This window comes from Pseudophryne corroboree, chromosome 9 (assembly GCF_028390025.1).
Source record: "Pseudophryne corroboree isolate aPseCor3 chromosome 9, aPseCor3.hap2, whole genome shotgun sequence".
NCBI classification, from domain to species: Eukaryota; Metazoa; Chordata; class Amphibia; order Anura; family Myobatrachidae; genus Pseudophryne; species Pseudophryne corroboree.
In genome coordinates this window covers 370,295,520-370,314,606 of record NC_086452.1, presented here as the reverse complement: position 1 = coordinate 370,314,606, position 19,087 = coordinate 370,295,520, and the positions used below count along the sequence as shown (strand labels likewise).

Sequence of the window (19,087 nt, the reverse complement as noted above, 5' to 3'; positions counted from 1 at the left end):
TCGGAGAAAGTGAACAGAATTGTCCTAAATGCTATTAATAAAATGCACGAACATTTAACCAAATGTAGTTAACAGATTGCGGCCTTAATTAACTGAAAATCAACTGTCAGCAAGGGGCATTGTCATTAAGTCATCTCACTGCGACCCCAGCCATGCTCTGTCATTGTATTGAAGACTGATCAGACCATTAGATAACACAATCACGTCAATAAACAATGCATAAACATTCAACAACAGATGCAATAAGATCATCAAGATTATGCAATGATGATTGGTACCTGTGGTACAGCAGTAAGTCAGAATAATACACATTAGGACTAAAAAGCTGACAGAGGATTCAGACTAGCAATACAGACTGGCAGTAAATCACAATAAATTAGTTGCAGCCTGGATTCACTGACAGAGGACACTGCTGTGCTCTTAGCAGACGGAAAAGACATGATGAAAGACTCATTTTGGGAGCCCAAGCTTAGCACCGCACCAAGCTGCAGCTGAGCTGGCCCGATGAAAGTGGTCCTGCTCCCTACAATCTGGCCGATTCTGGAAGCCGCCTCAATATCAGCACTGGTTATTTTTCTCCCACGGAGCGGAGGTTGATAGACCCAGCAATTTCCCATGTTGTAGTGGATAAGGGGTACAAGACTGCAAAAACAAGTCAATGGGGCAGATTCTAATGTTTTTTGTTGCTACTACCATTAGAGGGCGCCCAATGGCAGCAATTCAGTTCTTCTGCCATTCGGGCGGCCACAGAGGACACATTTTCTCTCACAGCTTCCTGAGGTACGAGAAAGAAAAAAAAAAAAAGGGTCCAAACCCAGCACTTTGGGTGTACAAATGGGCGTTTGGACTCCCAAAGCAGGAGTTTAGACGGATTTAGCCGTTTTACGCGGCCAAACCCTGTCTGTTTGGGCACGATGGGCACGGGCGCCCAAACAACTAGGTTGCACTACGCAGTTATCCATCTATCCAACTCTAGATACCGACAAAGACCTGCCTTTAGCACTACACGCACAGGTGGAGTGCAGCCAACTTCTAAAACTCCAGCCGATGGAGGCATATCCGCACATGGACCAACTATGCAGGTAAGTGCTGACGATTTTTTAATGTAGCACACAAATACTCAACAGCTTTGTTTCAATGCTGACATTTAAAAGCAGAGTTAGGACAGCTTTAAATCTATCAGCACCTTTTCAAAACTAAAATCAAAAAGGAGGCCCGTGTCAAATAGCGAAGCGCTGTCAATGCAAAGATATGTCATTTACATTTATACAGATATAATATAGACATCATTACTTAATAAAATAGTGCAAACAGACCACACATGGGTGCAAATGTAAAAGCCTGAGAGTTGCAGGCAGCAGTGTACCTACTAGATTTAAAACAGTAACCTGCTACCTCACATCCTGCTACTACATCGCTGGAACAAAGGTGCCGTCCGCAAGTTGCAGGCTACTACATTTTGCCTTACCTAGCTAAGTATATCAGATTGGTTGCCGTTAGTAACAGCACATCAGTGCTCGCCCCCTCATATTATTAAACAGGTCTTGTAAAGTGGACATGATCAGATTTGCCCAATAACTTTCTGGAATGTAAAATGAATTGTAAAAATTTTTAAAAAAACTATTATGGCACAGGACAGATCCAATAAAAATAGTGGGCAAAAGTGAAGCCACAATTATATACTGTATAAAATGCAAAAGATTACAAATACACAAAGTGCTACAATAAACTGTCCTAGTCAGCAGGACAATTATGCAAAGACCACAAAACACTTTTTAGGTATCTAGAGCATGCCTAGGTTTTACACAGAAAGAGAAAGGAGCATATGGTCTTACCTACCACCATGGACAGCGTCCAGCAACCATGAACACTAGGTCAGGAGTCATTCCACATCTACAGTAAGGACAGTTACCGGTAGTCAAAGCAACAGCTCAGCCCTCAGCAGAACAGAGGCCTCTAAGGCTGCCTGTATCAGCAAGATAAAAAGAAAAACAGGCTGTTTAGGTAAACCTGTGGGACTGGCACAATCTATTCTCATAATCCTAAAATGCATGCTTAAACAGATATACACTACAGGCCTTGCAAACCAAGGGGTTCATCCCTGAGAGATTACAGTAAAGATGCAGGGTAACAAACAATTCACCATAAGTATTTTCTGACACCTTGTTTTGTTAGAAAAACACAAAAAAGTGCAAACAGTATGTCTTTGCAAAATACACATGGCCATCATGTGTTATATAGGATGTAGTTATGTGACTGGCGGTCAGTCGCCACCGAGCCCGCAAGGAGCTTTGTTGTGCTCACCCCCGCCAACAGCATTCTACTCCCTGGGGTCGTGTTATATACAGTACATTCATATATACTCAGGACACACTGGGATTATATTAGGTGGAAACGTGGATGCCATTCCAACCCGGGCACTAGTGGTGTGGAGTGTGTACTCCCCAAATTCATGTGGGTTGCCCCTATCCTCACAGTGCAAAGTAACATACTGACAGGTTAACTGGTGAAGAGTAGTAACATCTGCTGGGTCAGGGGCTGGTGCCAGCGAGAGGTCACTGTCTGTATATTGTTTAAATATCTGTACAGTGATGTGTAATAGCATTGGCACTATACACTACAATATACACACGACGCAAAAGCCTATGACCATCAGCTGTAAATATGGCATCACTAGGAGGCTACTCTAGCAGAACCTACACAATCACATATCAGTGTGCACAGTGAGGATTACATATTGCATGCTGGCAGGGTGTGAAGACCAACAGCTGGGCACTTCAGAGGTGCAACCTTGGTTTACACATACACACACACCTCTGAGGTGGGTTAATGGGGTGTACAGATCTGTGTGTAATAAGCAGCTGGCTAGCCCCTGCTGGATGCCATGCTGCCCTCTCTCTCTGGAACTACACTGTCGGGCTCTGTGGGCAGAGGGGCCTGCAGCACACCGGGAGGGCACCTGCTGAAGCTGCATTGGAGGAAGACGCGGGGGCAATTGGGTAAGGACAGTGCGCCGCCGCCGGACACACAGATGTAACTGAGCATGGGCCGGGGTAGTGACGGGTTACCTGCAATACACCGGGCGGTTTCTACTTCTTGCTCAGTCTTTCTTCCTGCCTGCAGGAGATTGCCATGTGCGGGGAGGCTGGGCTAATCGTAGTCTCCGCCCCATGGCTGCGTTCTGGGGATGAGCAGTTCCGGACATACACTATACCCCCGGCGGCCGTAGATGCTAGAATCAAGTGGGCTAAGGGACCTTTTCCGTAAGGGGGAGGAGTTACGACGCAAGGGGGAGGAGCTAGGCCAGTGGGATAGTTCCTCTACTATCCACGCCACCAACTATTACCTTTAGTAATCAGGTGGCGAGCGAAGCGAGCCCGCGAGGGTACTTTTCGGGTACCCTGTTCGCCCGTAGCTCCTCCCCCTGGTGACGTGTATCCTTCCCTAGATACGTCAGAAGGTCCCTTCTCCCACTCCGAAATAGAATCAACCATACCCGGCCGTCAGCGCGCGCACCCTCACGTGACCTGAGCACAGGCGCTGTCACGTGCCCCTCAATCCCGCCGCAGTCACACACACAGTAAGCACGGTGCACTGCAGTGTTGAAGAATCACATTGGGGTCAGAAATGCCTGCCAGTACCCGATGCATTGTATGTGTGAGATTCAAATGTAGGCTGTGTACGGGATATAACAATAGTCTGACTCAACATGTCCTCGGCTCCAACATTTTACACATAAAAATCGGAACAAATTCGAAAAGTGGGCGTCCTGTTCCTGCTTCAATGGAAGTTTGGAGAGCCAAAAATAGGTGCAGACCTTAAAAAAAGTGGAGGATATGGACACAATAGGTTTGGGGTAATGAACGATGTGTAATAAAACATACTGATGACTGGGCTATAGCCAGATTTTGCTAGCCTGTAGCCAATTCATATAAACTTATAAATGGTTCCTGCACCAAGATTCAGCAATATGTTTGTGATATCACAGTGATACAGGGGGTAACTCAGAGTTGATTGCGACAACAAATTTGTTAGCAGATGGGCAAAACCATGTGCACTGCAGGGGGGGCAGATATAACATTTGCAGAGAGAGTTAGATTTGGGTGGGTTATTTTGATTCTGTACAGGGTTAATACTGGCTGCTTTATTTTTACACTGTAATTCAGATTTCAGTTTGAACACACCCCACCCAAATCTAACTCTCTCTACACATGTTACATCTGCGCCCTCCCCCCCCCTGCAGTGCACATGGGGCCTAATTCAGACCTGATCGCTGCTGTGCGTTTTCGCACAGCAGCCGATCAAGTCTGAACTGCGCCGGCGCCGCAGTGCACCGGCACATGCCAGACAGACGACGGCTGTCTCAGCCATGCGAACGAACGCTGGCAGGCCGGCAGTGTATGGCCGCCGTTTAGGGGGCGTGGTCCGGGCAACGCAGGCGTGCCCGGACCGCTGGGGAGGCGGGCTGTGGCGGCTGCGTAACGTCACACAGCCACTGCGACCCTCACAGCCTCAAATAGCTCCCTACCTGCGTGCAGCAGTTGCGCTGGTAGGGAGCTACTCCTAAAGTACAAAAGCACGCAATGCTTTTGTACTTGTGCGGGGGGTCGGGCCTGACATGCGGGGCAGACTAGCCATGTGCTGGGTGTCCCCCCGCATGTCTGTGTGACTGATCGATTTAGCACATCTATGATCAGGTCTGAATTAGGCACATGGTTTTGTCCGGGTTCACTATGGCATGCCGGCAGTCGGGCTCCCGGCGACCAGCATACCGGCGCCGGGAGCCTGACCGCCGGCTTACCGACAGTGTGGCGTGCGCAAATGAGCCCCTTGCGGGCTCGCTGCGCTCGCCACGCTACAGGCACGGTGGCGCGCTACGCACGCCACAATATTTTATTCTCCCTCCAGGGGGGTCGTGGACCCCCACGAGGGAGAATAAGTGTCGGTATGCCGGCTGTCGGGATCCCGGCGCCGGGATCCCGTCAGTCGGCATACTGAAGACCACCCGTTTTGTCCAGCTGCTAACAAATTTGCTGCTGCGATCAACTCTGAATTACCCCCATAATTCCTATTTATGAAGATAATATTTCATATTGGCAAATGTTATAGGTGCTACCCACTGACTCTGGATACATGTTCAAAGAGAAAGGAAAGGGAAAGAAGAGTCAGATATAGGGGGTCATTCCGACCCGTGAACCGCTGCGTGGCGAATGGGTTGGAACTGCGGCTGCGTGGCATCCGCATTGCGCACGCGCGTCGTTGTCCAGCGACGGCCGTTGCCGGGCAACGACGCCAGTACCGATGAAAGTGATCACAGGCGCGATCGCAAGAAGATTGACAGCGGGAAGGAGGATCGGGTATCTACTCACCGTTTCCCGGGCGTGGTAAGGCGAACGCAGGCGTGTCCAGGCGTTTGGAGGGCGGATGTCTGACGTCACAGCCGGGGCCTTCATCACTGGATCCGTCGCACTGGGTAAGTAGCTGCAGGGCTGGTCTTGTTTTACAGGAAACATTTTTGGCATAGCAGGGCTGCACAAGCGATCGCAGCCCTGCTATGCTAAGATACACTCCCCTATAGGCGGCGTCAAGTTGATTGCACGTGCAGCAAAAAGTTGCTACGTGCGATCAACTCGTAATGACCCCCATAGTTGGATGCACTCATCCCTATCTACAGACTGATAGTAAAACCATTTCTCTATCGTCCTAAGTGGATGCTGGGGTTCCTGAAAGGACCATGGGGAATAGCGGCTCCGCAGGAGACAGGGCACAAAAAAGTAAAGCTTTTACCAGATCAGGTGGTGTGCACTGGCTCCTCCCCCTATGACCCTCCTCCAGACTCCTGTTAGATTTTGTGCCCGAACGAGAAGGGTGCAATCTAGGTGGCTCTCCTAAAGAGCTGCTTAGAGAAAGTTTAGCTTAGGTTTTTTTACTTTACAGTGAGTCCTGCTGGCAACAGGATCACTGCAACGAGGGACTTAGGGGAGAAGTAGTGAACTCACCTGCGTGCAGAGTGGATTTGCTGCTTGGCTACTGGACACTAGCTCCAGAGGGACGATCACAGGTACAGCCTGGATGGTCACCGGAGCCGCGCCGCCGGCCCCCTTGCAGACGCTGAAGAGAGAAGAGGTCCAAAATCGGCGGCTGAAGACTCCTCAGTCTTCTTAAGGTAGCGCACAGCACTGCAGCTGTGCGCCATTTTCCTCTCAGCACACTTCACACAACAGTCACTGAGGGTGCAGAGCGCTGGGGGGGGCGCTCTGAGAGGCAAATAAAAACCTTATTAGAGGCAAAAAATAACTCACATATAGCCCACAGAGGCTATATGGAGATATTTAACCCCTGCCTAACTTCAAAAATAGCGGGAGACGAGCCCGCCGAAAAAGGGGCGGGGCCTATCTCCTCAGCACACAGCGCCATTTTCTCTCACAGAAAAGCTGGAGAGAAGGCTCCCAGGCTCTCCCCTGCACTGCACTACAGAAACAGGGTTAAAACAGAGAGGGGGGGCACTGATTTTGGCGATATTGTATATATATAAAAGATGCTATAAGGGAGAAACACTTATATAAGGTTGTCCCTATATAATTATAGCGTTTTGGTGTGTGCTGGCAGACTCTCCCTCTGTCTCCCCAAAGGGCTAGTGGGTCCTGTCCTCTGTCAGAGCATTCCCGGTGTGTGTGCTGTGTGTCGGTACGTGTGTGTCGACATGTATGAGGACGATGTTGGTGAGGAGGCGGAGAAATTGCCTGTAATGGTGATGTCACTCTCTAGGGAGTCGACACCGGAATGGATGGCTTATTTAGAGAATTACGTGAGAATGTCAACACGCTGCAAGGTCGGTTGACGACATGAGACGGCCGACAATCTATTAGGACCGGTCCAGGCGTCTCAGAAACACCGTCAGGGGTTTTAAAAACGCCCATTTACCTCAGTCGGTCGACACAGACACAGACACGGACACTGAATACAGTGTCGACGGTGAATAAACAAACGTATTTCTCATTAGGGCCACACGTTAAGGGCAATGAAGGAGGTGTTACGTGTTTCTGATACTACAAGTACCACAAGAAAGGGTATTATGTGGGAGTGAAAAAACTACCTGTAGTTTTTCCTGAATCAGATAAAATAAAATGAAGTGTGTGATGATGCGTAGGGTTACCCCGATAGCAAATATTGGCGTTATACCCTTTCCCGCCAGAAATTAGGGTACGTTGGGAAACACCCCTTAGGGTGATAAGGCGCTCACACGCTTATCAAGTGGCGTTACCGTCTCCAGATACGGCCGCCCTCAAGGAGCCAGCTGATAGGAAGCTGGAAAAATATCCTAAAAAGTATATACACACATACGGTGGTTATACTGCGACCAGCGATCGCCATCAGCCTGGAGATGCAGTGCTGGGTTGGCTTGGTCGGATTCCCTGACTGAAAATATTTTATTCATTGCTCTCTGGCATCAAGATAAGTGCGTTGTCCATATCTCCCAGAAGATGTCAGGGACACGACAGTGGTCAGGTGATACAGATCCCATACGGCAGATGGAAGTATTGCTGTATAAAGGGAAGGAGTTATTTGGGGGTCGGTCCATCGGACCTGGGGACCACAGCAACAGCTGGGAAATCCAACCTTTTTACCCCAAGTTACATCTCAGCTAAAAAAGACACCGTCTTTTCAGCCTCAATCTTTCCTTTCCCATGAGGGCATGCAAAGGCCAGTCATATCTGCCCAGACATAGAGGTAAGGGAAGTAGACTGCAGCAGGCAGCCCTTTCCCAGGAAAAGAAGCCCTCCACCGCGTCTGCCAAGTCCTCAGCATGACGCTGGGGCCGTGCAAGCGGACTCAAGGTGGGGGGGTAGTCTCAAGAGTCTCAGGGCGCAGTGGGATCACTCGCAAGTTGACCCCTAGATCGTACGAGTATTATCCCAGGGGTAAAGATTGGAGAGTCGAGACATCTTCTCCTCGCAGGTTCCTGAAGTCTGCTTTACCAACGGCTCCCTCCGACAGGGAGGCAGCATTGGAAACAATTCACAAGCTGTATATCCAGCAGGTGATAATCAAAGTACCCCTCCTACGACAAGGAAAAGGGTATTATTTTTCCACACTATATTGTGGTACTGAAGCCAGACGGCTTGGTGACACATAGTCTAAATCTAAAATGTTTTGAACACTTACATAAAAGGTTCAAATCGAGATAAAGTCACTCAGAGCATTGATAGCGAACCGGAAAAAAGGGGACTATAGGGTGTCCCTGGACATCAAGGATTACCTCCATGTCCAAATTTTGTCCTTCTCATCAAGGGTACCTCTGGTTCGTGGTACAGAACTGTCAATATCAGTTTCAGACGATGCCGTTTGAATTATCCACGGCACCCCGGGCCTTTTTACCAAGGTAATGGCCGAAAAGATGTTTCTTCAAAGAAAAAAGGCATCTAAATTATCCCTTACTTGCACGACCTGAAAAGGGCAAGTTCCAGAGAACAGTTGGAGGTCGGAAGAGCACTATCTAAAGTAGTTCTTCGACGGCACGACTGGATTCTAAATATTCCAAGAATCGCAGCTGTTTTCCGACGATACGTCTGCTGTTCCTATGGATGATTCTGGACACGGTTCAGAAAAAGGTTTTTCTTCCCGAGGAAAAAGCCAAGGAGTTATCCGACCTGTCAGGAACCTCCTAAAACCAGGAAAGGTGTCTGTACATCAATGCACAAGAGTCCTGGGAAAAATGGTGGCTTTTTACGAAGCAATTCCATTCGGCAGATTCCATGCAAGAATTTTCCAAAGGGATCTGTTGGACAAATGGTCAGGGTCGCATCCTCAGATGCACCTGCGAATAACCCTGTCGCCAAGGACAAGGGTATATCTTCTGTGGTGGTTGCAAAAGGCTCATCTATTGGAGGGCCGCAGATTCGGCATACAGGATTTGATCCTGGTGACCACGGACGCCAGCCTGAGAGGTTGGGGAGCAGTCACACAAGGAAGAAACTTCCAGGGGGTATGGACGAACCTGGAAAAGTCTCTTCACATAAACATTCTGGTACTAAGAGCAATCTAAAATGCTCTAAGCCAGGCGGAACCACTCCTGCAAGGAAAACCGGTGTTGATTCAGTCGGACAACATCACGGCGGTCGCCCATGTAAACAGACAGGGCGGCACAAGAAGCAGGAGTGCAATGGCAGAAGCTGCCAAGATTCTTCGCTGGGCGGAGAATCACGTAATAGCACTGTCAGCAGTGTTCTTCCCGGGCGTGGACAACTGGGAAGCAGACTTCCTCAGCAGACACGATATTCACCCGGGAGAGTGGGGTCTTCATCCAGAAGTCTTCCACATGCTAATAAACTGTTGGGAAAGACCAATGGTAGACATGATGGCGTCTCGCCTCAACAAGAAACTGGACAAGTATTGCGCCAGGTCAAGAGATCCACAGGCAATAGCTGTGGACGCACTGGTAACACCTTGGGTGTACAAATCAGTATATGTGTTTCCTCCTCTGCCTCTCATACCAAAGGTATTGAAGATTATACGGTGAAGAGGAGTAAGAACAATACTAGTGGCTCCGGATTGGCCAAGAAGGACTTGGTACCCGGAACTTCAAGAGTTGGTCACGGACGACCCGTGCCCTCTACTTCTGAGAAGGGACCTGCTACAACAGGGTCCCTGTCTCTTTCAAGACTTACCGCGGCTGCGTTTGACGGCATGGCGGTTGAACGCCAGATCCTAAAAGGGAAAGGCATTCCAGAAGAAGTCTTTCCTACCTTGATTAAGGCAAGGAAGGAAGTCACCGCGAAACATTATCACCGCATTTGGCGAAAATATGTCGCGTGGTGCGAGGATCGGAGTGTTCCGACGGAGGAATTTCAACTGGGTCGTTTCCTACATTTCCTACAATCAGGATTGTCTATGGGTCTCAAATTGAGATCTATTAAGGTTCAAATTTCGGCCCTGTCAATATTCTTCCAAAAAGAATTGGCCTCAGTTCCTGAGGTACAGACTTTTGTTAAAGGAGTACTGCATATACAGCCTCCTGTGGTGCCTCCGGTGGCACCGTGGGATCTAAATGTAGTTTTAGATTTCCTCAAATCCCATTGGTTTGAACCATTGAAAAAGGTGGATTTTAAATATCTCACATGGAAAGTGACTATGTTACTGGCCCTGGCTTCCGCCAGGAGAGTATCTGAATTGGCGGCTTTATCTTATAAAAGCCCTTATCTAATCTTCCATTCGGATAGGGCAGAACTGAGGACTCGTCCGCATTTTCTCCCTAAGGTGGTATCAGCGTTTCACCTGAACCAACCTATTGTGGTGCCTGCGGCCACTGGCGACTTGGAGGACTCCAAGTTGTTGGACGTTGTCAGAGCCTTAAAAATATGCATTTCAAGGACGGCTGAAGTCAGAAAATCTGACTCGCTGTTGATACTATATGCACCCAACAAGTTGGGTGCCCCTGCTTCTAAGCAGACGATTGCTCGTTGGATTTGTAACACAATTCAACTTGCTCATTCTGTGGCAGGCCTGCCACAGCCTAAATCTGTTAAGGCCCATTCCACAAGGAAGGTGGGCTCATCTTGGGCGGCTGCCCGAGGGGTCTCGGCATTACAATTCTGCCGAGCAGCTACGTGGTCGGGGGAAAACACGTTTGTAAAATTCTACAAATTTGATACCCTGGCAAAAGAGGACTTGGAATTCTCTCATTCGGTGCTGCAGAGTCATCCGCACTCTCCCGCCCGTTTGGGAGCTTTGGTATAATCCCCATGGTCCTTTCAGGAACCCCAGCATCCACTTAGGACGATAGAGAAAATAAGAATTTACTTACCGATAATTCTATTTCTCGGAGTCCGTAGTGGATGCTGGGCGCCCATCCCAAGTGCGGATTATCTGCAATACTGTACATAGTTATTGTTAACAAATTCGGGTTATATTGTTAAGGAGCCATCTTTAAGAGGCTCTTTCTATTATCATACTGTTAACTGGGTTTAGATCACAAGTTGTACGGTGTGATTGGTGTGGCTGGTATGAGTCTTACCCGGGATTCAAATTGCCTCCCTTATTGTGTACGCTCGTCCGGGCACAGTACCTAACTGGAGTCTGGAGGAGGGTCATAGGGGGAGGAGCCAGTGCACACCACCTGATCTGGTAAAAGCTTTACTTTTTTGTGCCCTGTCTCCTGCGGAGCCGCTATTCCCCATGGTCCTTTCAGGAACCCCAGCATCCACTACGGACTCCGAGAAATAGAATTATCGGTAAGTAAATTCTTATTTTCTTTATTAACACTTCATTTAAAATGAGAAATATTGGTGCATATATATATCTTATATTTTACTGTTATTGCTTGTTATGCACCTTCAGCCATAAAATATGGCTGAACAAAAGCAAAATTTAGGGGGTCATTCCGAGTTGATCGCCAGCTGCCGTTGTTCGCAGCGCAGCAATCAGGCTAAAAATCTGCATTTCTGCGCATGCATATGCACCGCAATGCGCACGCGCGTCGTATGGGTACAAAGCCCATTGTTGTTTTGCACAGGTTCTAGCAAAGTTTTCAGTCGCACTGACGGCCGCAAGAAGATTGACAGGAAGGGGGCGTTTCTGGGTGTCAACTACCGTTTTCAGGGAGTGTTTGCAAAAACGCAGGCGTGTCTAAAAAAACACAGGCGTGGCTGGGCGTTCGCTGGGCCGGTGTATGACGTCAAATCCGGACACGAATAGGCTGAAGTGATCGCAAGCGCTGAGTAGGATCAGAGCTACTCTGAAACTGCACAAACTGTTTTTGCAGAGCTCGGCTGCACAGGCGTTTGTACTTCTGCTAAGCTAAAATACACTCCCCAGTGGGCGGCGGCATAGCGTTTGCACGGCTGCTAAAACTAGCTAGCGAGCGATCAACTCGGAATGACCCCCTTAGTACAAGAAAATAAAGTAGAATAATGAGATAGAAATTAAAAATAGAAAAAAATGTATTATGTGAATAGAGTTTAAAAACAATGTTGTGTGTCGTTCTTATTCAAAATTGGTATTATTACTTTAATATTCTTCACTGTCAATAATGTATATTATTGATTTCCTATTGTGTTTGAATAAACCATGTATCCTATGATTTGTTACCACCTTTCTTGGCAATGAACGCCACAAGCTAAAATGTAACAGTGTTACTGCTGCATTGATAACCAAAATGATACATATGTTTCTTTTTGTTTTGCAGACTCAATAAACATATTATGTGGAATACATTTTATGGTGTTCTTATTTTTATTCACTTATTCATGTGTATAATCTAGTATGCGCCATCCTTTTTACAGATTGGTTATTGATCTTTTAACTTTCAAACAGAAGGGAATATTATTTCTTCATTTAGATTCAGAAGGCAGTGTTTTTACTTTTATTTCAAATTTATTTTTATGCAATCATATTATTTTGATGGTTTTAAAACCCTATTCTATCAGTGTAGTGTAGCACCAATTCACATGCACAAAAGCTCTCTTGATTAATATCACTTTTGGTTCAACCTGTGCCGTAATATTACTGTCTCCACAGAAGTGAATATAGCATAAATGTATAACCGAATCCTTTACTTAATTTCTGGTTTAATATATCTGTGTTATAAATAGCACAGTCCCCATGTTTTGTATCATTTATGTATCACAATCCCAACGTGTTAAATAATTTATGGGGAATAATGGAGCTTTTTAGGAATACATCGTCAATGTGCAAATTACCTATAATGGTCTATTATGGAAACCAATATCCATATATAATTTAGTTATTTCACAGATATAACCTTCGATTAAATTATTTCTGCCACATAATGAGTAATTCACCACAGCCTAGATTGATGTTATTTTTGCACATTGCTACAAAAATGCTGTACAACAATGGGGGTAATTCCAAGTTGATCGCAGCAGGATTTTTGTTTGCAATTGGGCAAAACCATGTGCACTGCAGGGGAGGCAGATATAACATGTGCAGAGAGAGTTAGATTTGGGTGTGGTGTGTTCAATCTGCAATCTAATTTGCAGTGTAAAAATAAAGCAGCCAGTATTTACCCTGCACAGAAACAAAATAACCCACCCAAATCTAACTCTTTCTGCACATGTTATATCTGCCTCTCCTGCAGTGCACATGGTTTTGCCCAATTGCTATCAAAAATCCTGCTGCGATCAACTTGGAATTACCCCCAATGTCCGGGTGATGTGTGATTTGGGACTGACACACAATATGAAATTGATAGGCTGTAACAATTTATAGCTTTCTCATGAAGGAATATATATTGTCTCAAGAGAGACAATAATAAATATATGCTGCCCGTACATGAGTTGTAATTTCAATAGTATCAAACAATGATCTATCTGGGTGCAGATACTCTAAAACAGGGGTGGGGAACCTTTTTTCTACCAAGGGCCATTTGGATATTTATAAAATCCTTTGGGGGCCATACAAAAATTATCAGTTTAAAGATTACCCTGCCCCCCAGTAGTTATGCCCCTTAGGGGTACTGAGTGCACGCGACGAAGGCAAGCGCATACAAAAAAATAGGTGTGGCCAATTAAAATGGGACGTGATACACATATGCCCCCAACAGTGCAGTGCCAGATACACAAATGCCCTCACAGTGCCAGATATACAAATGCCCCCACAGTGCCAGATACACAAATGCCCTCACAGTGCCAGATATACAAATGCCCCCACAGTGCCAGATACACAAATGCCCCCACAGTGCCAGATCCACATATGCCAGTGCAGTGCCAGTTACACAAATGCCCCCACAGTGCCAGATACACAAATGCCCCCTCACCCCACTGTGCTGCTCACCGCTGCTGCTGCTCCGTCTGTCGGCGGCATTTCTCAGCTGTCGGGGTCATGGCAGAGAGGAGAGCGTGGCTATGTCGGGCAGCGGCGGTGTGTAGGATCTCAAACTAGCTGCCGGTTCGTGAGCCAATCAGAGCTCGCGGACTGGCAGCTGCGGCTCCTAATTGGCTGCCGGTCCGCGAGCTCTGATTAGCTCACGAACCGGCAGCTAGTTTGAGATCCTACACACCGCCGGACTGAGCGGCGGCGTGTCTCGCTGACACACAAGCGGGTGGGCCGGAACAAACGCCCCACGCCTGCTCTAAAACACTGTCTGACAAACATGTCTAGTACATAGAAGAATCGAAGTGAATAGCCCAAAGAGACTTAATTTTATCAGACCTGTTGCTGCTGCTCCACATCTGCTCAGCAGTGCGCCATGCGGATCTCCCTTTCTCAAAGGTAGGCAAGTATGCCCTCACCATAAACAATAGATGCAACGCCTTCAAAATCTCTCTCTTGATATGGATCCCTGTGATGAAACTGAGTTGGCCACCACTTTGTGTATTACTGGGATATTCAATTACCCCGACAGCAAGTCGGGAGTATTGTATCGCCGCTGGGGGCTATCTAATTAGCCCCGAAAAGCCGCAGAGTGCCACGGCTTATCAGGGATTTTGTTTCACTGGCCTCCTGCAGATAACAGTCCCGAACACACACAGGTTTCACTGAACCTGTCTGCTTGCGAGTTTAAATGCACTTGTTACCGGCTAAGCTAATCAAATAGCCCGACCGCAGCACCCGAAGAAACATTGGGGGTTTTTACTCCTGATGTCTCTTCAGGGCAAATTGAATATCCCCCTTAGTCTGCATTTCTGCCAGTCGTTAGCTGATCAGTCCAAGAAGAACATCCCTCCTAACATAGGGGGGTCATTCCGACCTGATGGCACGCTAGCTATTTTTTGCAGCTCTGCGATCAGGTCAAAACTGCGCATGCGTATGCACCGCAATGCGCAGGCATGTCGTAAAGGTACAAAGCGGATCGTTGCTGTGCGATGGATTTAATGAAGTATCCATTTGCACAGCCGATCACAAGAAGATTGACAGGAAGAAGGCGTTTATGGATGTCAACTGACCGTTTTCAGGGAGTGGTTGGAAAAACGCAGGCGTGTCCAAGCGTTTGCAGGGCGGGTGTCTGACGTCAATTCCGGGACCGGACAGAGTGAAGTGATCGCAGCGGCTGAGTAAGTTCAGACCTACTCAGAAACTGCACAAAACTTTTTTGTACCATTCGGCTGCACAAGCGTTCACACACTTGCAAAGTGAAAATACACTCCCTCATAGGCGGCGACTATCTGATCGCAGCGCTGCAAAAAATAGCTAGTGAGCGATCAATTCGGAATGACCCCATGGTTAAAAAAAATTAATACATGGTAACCTGCTGCACTGAAGTGAGGGTATGGTACACATATAGGGGTAAATGTAATAGGGTGGTCTTTTCATGTACATAACAAAAAATATATTGTTCAGTGCGATATATAGCATTGATAAGTAGCAATTCACGTATACTTATGATTCCTATCATGTTATCTGGTATCCTGGGCTCCTGAAGTGCTGTCTTCTCCTGCGGTTCCTTCTGCGGTGCTTGGAGACAGCCGGCGGGTCCCTTCTGCACATGCGCTGGCATCAGAGGTACATGGAGGCTGCAGGGACTGCTGGAGTTCAGAGGGCGGAGCTAGCACCGGGTGGCGGGCAGAGGGAGGTGTAGCATAGAGCTTCCCTGCCATTTCTGCACCCAAGTTGAGATTATGCTATCCTTAGACAGCGAATAAGAATACACAGGAGAAACAGAAAGCTGAGCTTTCCAACCTATCATGAATCACACTCACCATATTAAAGTATGGTGATGCAATTCTGGCATAGTTAAGCGCTTTGTAAATAGCCCAAAGCAGAGAAATGGCCCATTTTCTACAAAATAGGTATTTTCTCAGCTTTATGAATAGACCCCAGGGTGCGAGAAGCCGGAGGTGCAAGAATGCCCATATTTTTAAAGCAGCAATCATTTACAAGACAAAACCAACCTGGACCAATATTTACTAAGAATTCGAGTTTGTCTGTTTTGTGTATTTTTTTTCTAAGTCCCAATCCGGGAATTCACTAAGCACCAATCTCGGCAGTGTTTGGACTATTCGTAATGGTTTGATTTGCAAAGTTCCGAAATACGAATGAATAGACCATCGGTCAAACGCGGCTGTTATTTCATACAATACGGGAATTCACTATTCATTCGTATTTGGGTGTTAGTTTCTGAGTGCTCAATTGCGGTCGTATTTTTTTGCGAATCGGTAAAAAAAGCGGCAAAAAAATAGACCTGCTTTTTTCAATCGTGTTTACATGTGTTGCAACTCAAAAATCAATCACACCTGAATTAGGATGCCTATAAAAGGATGTTAGGCCCATTTCAATACACCTACACTCAGAAATGGCAGCAGGACTGTGGGCCAGTGATCTTTTGTGTGCTGTGGGATTCCTCAGACTCAGACATCAGCCTGTAAGTACCCAGGGCCAAGAAACTGAACATGGTCAGCACGTTGTACAGGTTCCGCGGAGGCTGCGCAAGACTCATTTTTTTAGGGGGCGTTTAAACTTGAACGCATTGTCCGATGATAAGGTCATACAAATGTTCCGGCTAAATCGTAACAACATTTTCCGTCTGTATGACCTTGTCAAACTGGGCTTAGACCCTGAGACAGCACGCTCTGTCTCAGGCCTGCACTGTTATGATTCCAGCACTCCTGACCGGAGGAGATTTTATGACAAGGACCAGAGCGCTGGAATGGAATGCAGGTAACGGGAGCAGGAAAGACTAGTTGCCCCTGGCGCCCTAACTCTATTGTCTCACCCGTGCTATCGGAAATCCCCTGCGAGACTATGGTTTCTTGAGCCCCTGGCAGCCACGTTTGAAGGGCGGATTATGTCTGCCCAACTCCGGTGCCCCCCGGTCTTAGTGAGAGACAAAGGGAAATCCGAGGCAGGATGATAACAAGAGGACCTCTGACTGACAACAGGCCAGGGGCAACAAGCTAACTAACAAAACCTGAAGTATGTGCGGAAACCCGCCAGGGAAAGGACAACCAAAATCCACTTGTCCAATACTCCTACCCAGCACCGCTGGATACCAGAGTGGACCTGTGGAAGCGGAACCCTCCGCGAAATGCTCCAAAACACAAATAATAAATAATAAAGCGGACAAGCCGCAACACACGGCAAAGCCGCGACTCACGAACACCACTGGATGTTATACGGTGATTAGTCAGGACTCCAGGAATAAGATGACAACTTCCGAGTTCAGGACTTCCGAATACTGGAATGACCGGATACAGCAAGACTGGAACAGACTCTCAGCAAACAGAGACAGCATGCAGGAAGCTATTACCGGCATCTGTGAGAAGCCCTGAGAGTGCATATGAACAGGAGTCCTCCAATCAGGTGCTGACAGGGCTAATTACCTACATGCCGTGCAGCTGCCTTGCTGCACGGCCAGGAAACAGGTGTAGGTTCATTAAACCCTGGACCCAGCAACGGGGAACGCGGTCCGTCAGTGGCGTCCCCGTTGCTAGGGTCCGTGCGGCTCAGTGCGCCCGGCGTCCAGCGTTGCCAGGGAGCCGGCGGCTGTCCGCGTACGGCGTCCCTGGTTGCTAGGCGCCGGGCCGCACCGACGAGCGGACCCCGGCGCCTAACAGTACCCCCCCCTTGAGGAGGGGTCAAGGAACCCCTAAAGCCAGGCTTCCAAGGAAATTCCCCAAAAAATGCCCTCTTGAGCCTTGGGGCATGAAGATCCTTATCCAGGACCCAGGACCTTTCCTCTGGACCATAACCTCTCCAGTGAACCAGAAAATAAAGCCGGCCCCTGGACAACTTGGAATCGAGAACCTTCTCCACCAGGAACTCCTGTTGTCCCTGTACATCCACTGGAGATCTTCCCTGAGAGATCTTCCGAGGAAATTTATTGGAAGAAATGTATGGCTTCAACAGGGAGCAATGAAACGTATTACCAATCCGAAGAGATTTTGGTAAACGTAACCGGAAAGCAACTGGGTTAACTTTTTTAATGATATGAAATGGTCCAATAAATTTGGGTCCCAACCTAGCTGAAGATTGTCAAAGTCTAATGTTACGAGTCGACAACCATACCCTATCTCCCACCTTAAAATTGCAAGGACGTCGGAGCCGGTCAGAAAATTTTTTCTCTCGAAAGGCCGCTTTTCTGAGAGCAAGGTGCACTTTTTTCCAAATGGCTCTGAGATGGGAGGTTAAGGTTAGCGAGGAAACTGAGGAATGTTGAAAAAAAGAATTAGCTCTGGGGTGAAAACCAAAAACTGAAAAGAATGGAGACACGTTGGTGGAGGAATGACAAGAATTATTGTAAGCAAACTCCGCCAATGGAAGAAACTCGGACCAATCATTCTGGAGTTTGGCTGAGTACAAACGCAAATACTGTTTCAATGATTGGTTAACTCGCTCGGTTTGCCCGTTGGACTGTGGGTGGTAACCAGATGTTAATGACAATCTCATCTTTAATGAAGCACAAAAACACTTCCAGAATTGTGCAATGAATTGTGGACCCCGATCAGAAACAATATCAGTGGGCAACCCATGAAGTCTGAAAACATGGCGGAGAAACAACACTGCCAATCCTTGGGCAGATGGCAGTCGGGGAAGGGCAATGAAATGAGCCATCTTGCTAAAACGGTCTACTACCACCCAAATGACTCTGCATCCAGCTGAAAGGGGAAGGTCCACCACAAAATCCATGGAAATATGAGACCATGGCCTGAGAGGGACATTCAAGGGCATAAGTTGCCCGATAGGCAAGGAACGGGGAACCTTATGCTGTGCACAAACCTGACATGAAGAAACAAACTCCTTAACGTCTTTAGAAAGACCAGGCCACCATACTGAGCGGGAGACTAACTCCAATGTCTTAGAGATCCCTGGATGCCCGGAAACTTTGTTATCATGGAACTCAGTCAAAACAGTAGCTCTCAAGAACTCAGGGACGTAAAGACGACCAGCAGGAGTATTTCCAGGAGTTTGGTGTTGAAGCTGTTTTAACTGGGTAAATAAATCTTGTGTGAGGCCTGCCCAAATGACTGAAGATGGAAGTATGGGAGTAACAGGACTGTTATCATGAACCGGAAGAAAACTGCGTGACAGAGCATCTGCCTTGGTATTCTTGGAACCTGGCCTGAAAGTTATAATAAATTTGAAATGAGTAAAGAACAAAGCCCAACGAGCCTGCCGGGCATTCAGCCGCTTA

At 47.4% G+C, this 19,087-nt stretch overlaps 1 protein-coding gene across 5 annotated transcripts in view; it reads right to left on the bottom strand.

Moving 5' to 3' along the window:
- Positions 1-3,334, bottom strand: part of BOD1 (biorientation of chromosomes in cell division 1) — a 35,955-nt gene extending 32,621 nt beyond the window's left edge. For 2 of the 5 annotated variants that reach the window (XM_063940743.1, XM_063940747.1), the window contains exons 1-2: positions 3,069-3,334; positions 1,836-1,966 (exon numbers count right to left, since the gene is read on the bottom strand). In XM_063940743.1, coding sequence (XP_063796813.1) covers positions 1,836-1,845 — 10 coding nt within the window. In that variant the 5' untranslated portion in view covers positions 1,846-1,966; positions 3,069-3,334. Of the gene's footprint in view, positions 1-1,835; positions 1,967-2,814; positions 3,001-3,068 lie in introns of those variants that run through there. The other 3 variants (XM_063940746.1, XM_063940745.1, XM_063940744.1) reach the window with 3 other exon arrangements.
- Positions 3,335-19,087: the final 15,753 nt, after the last annotated feature.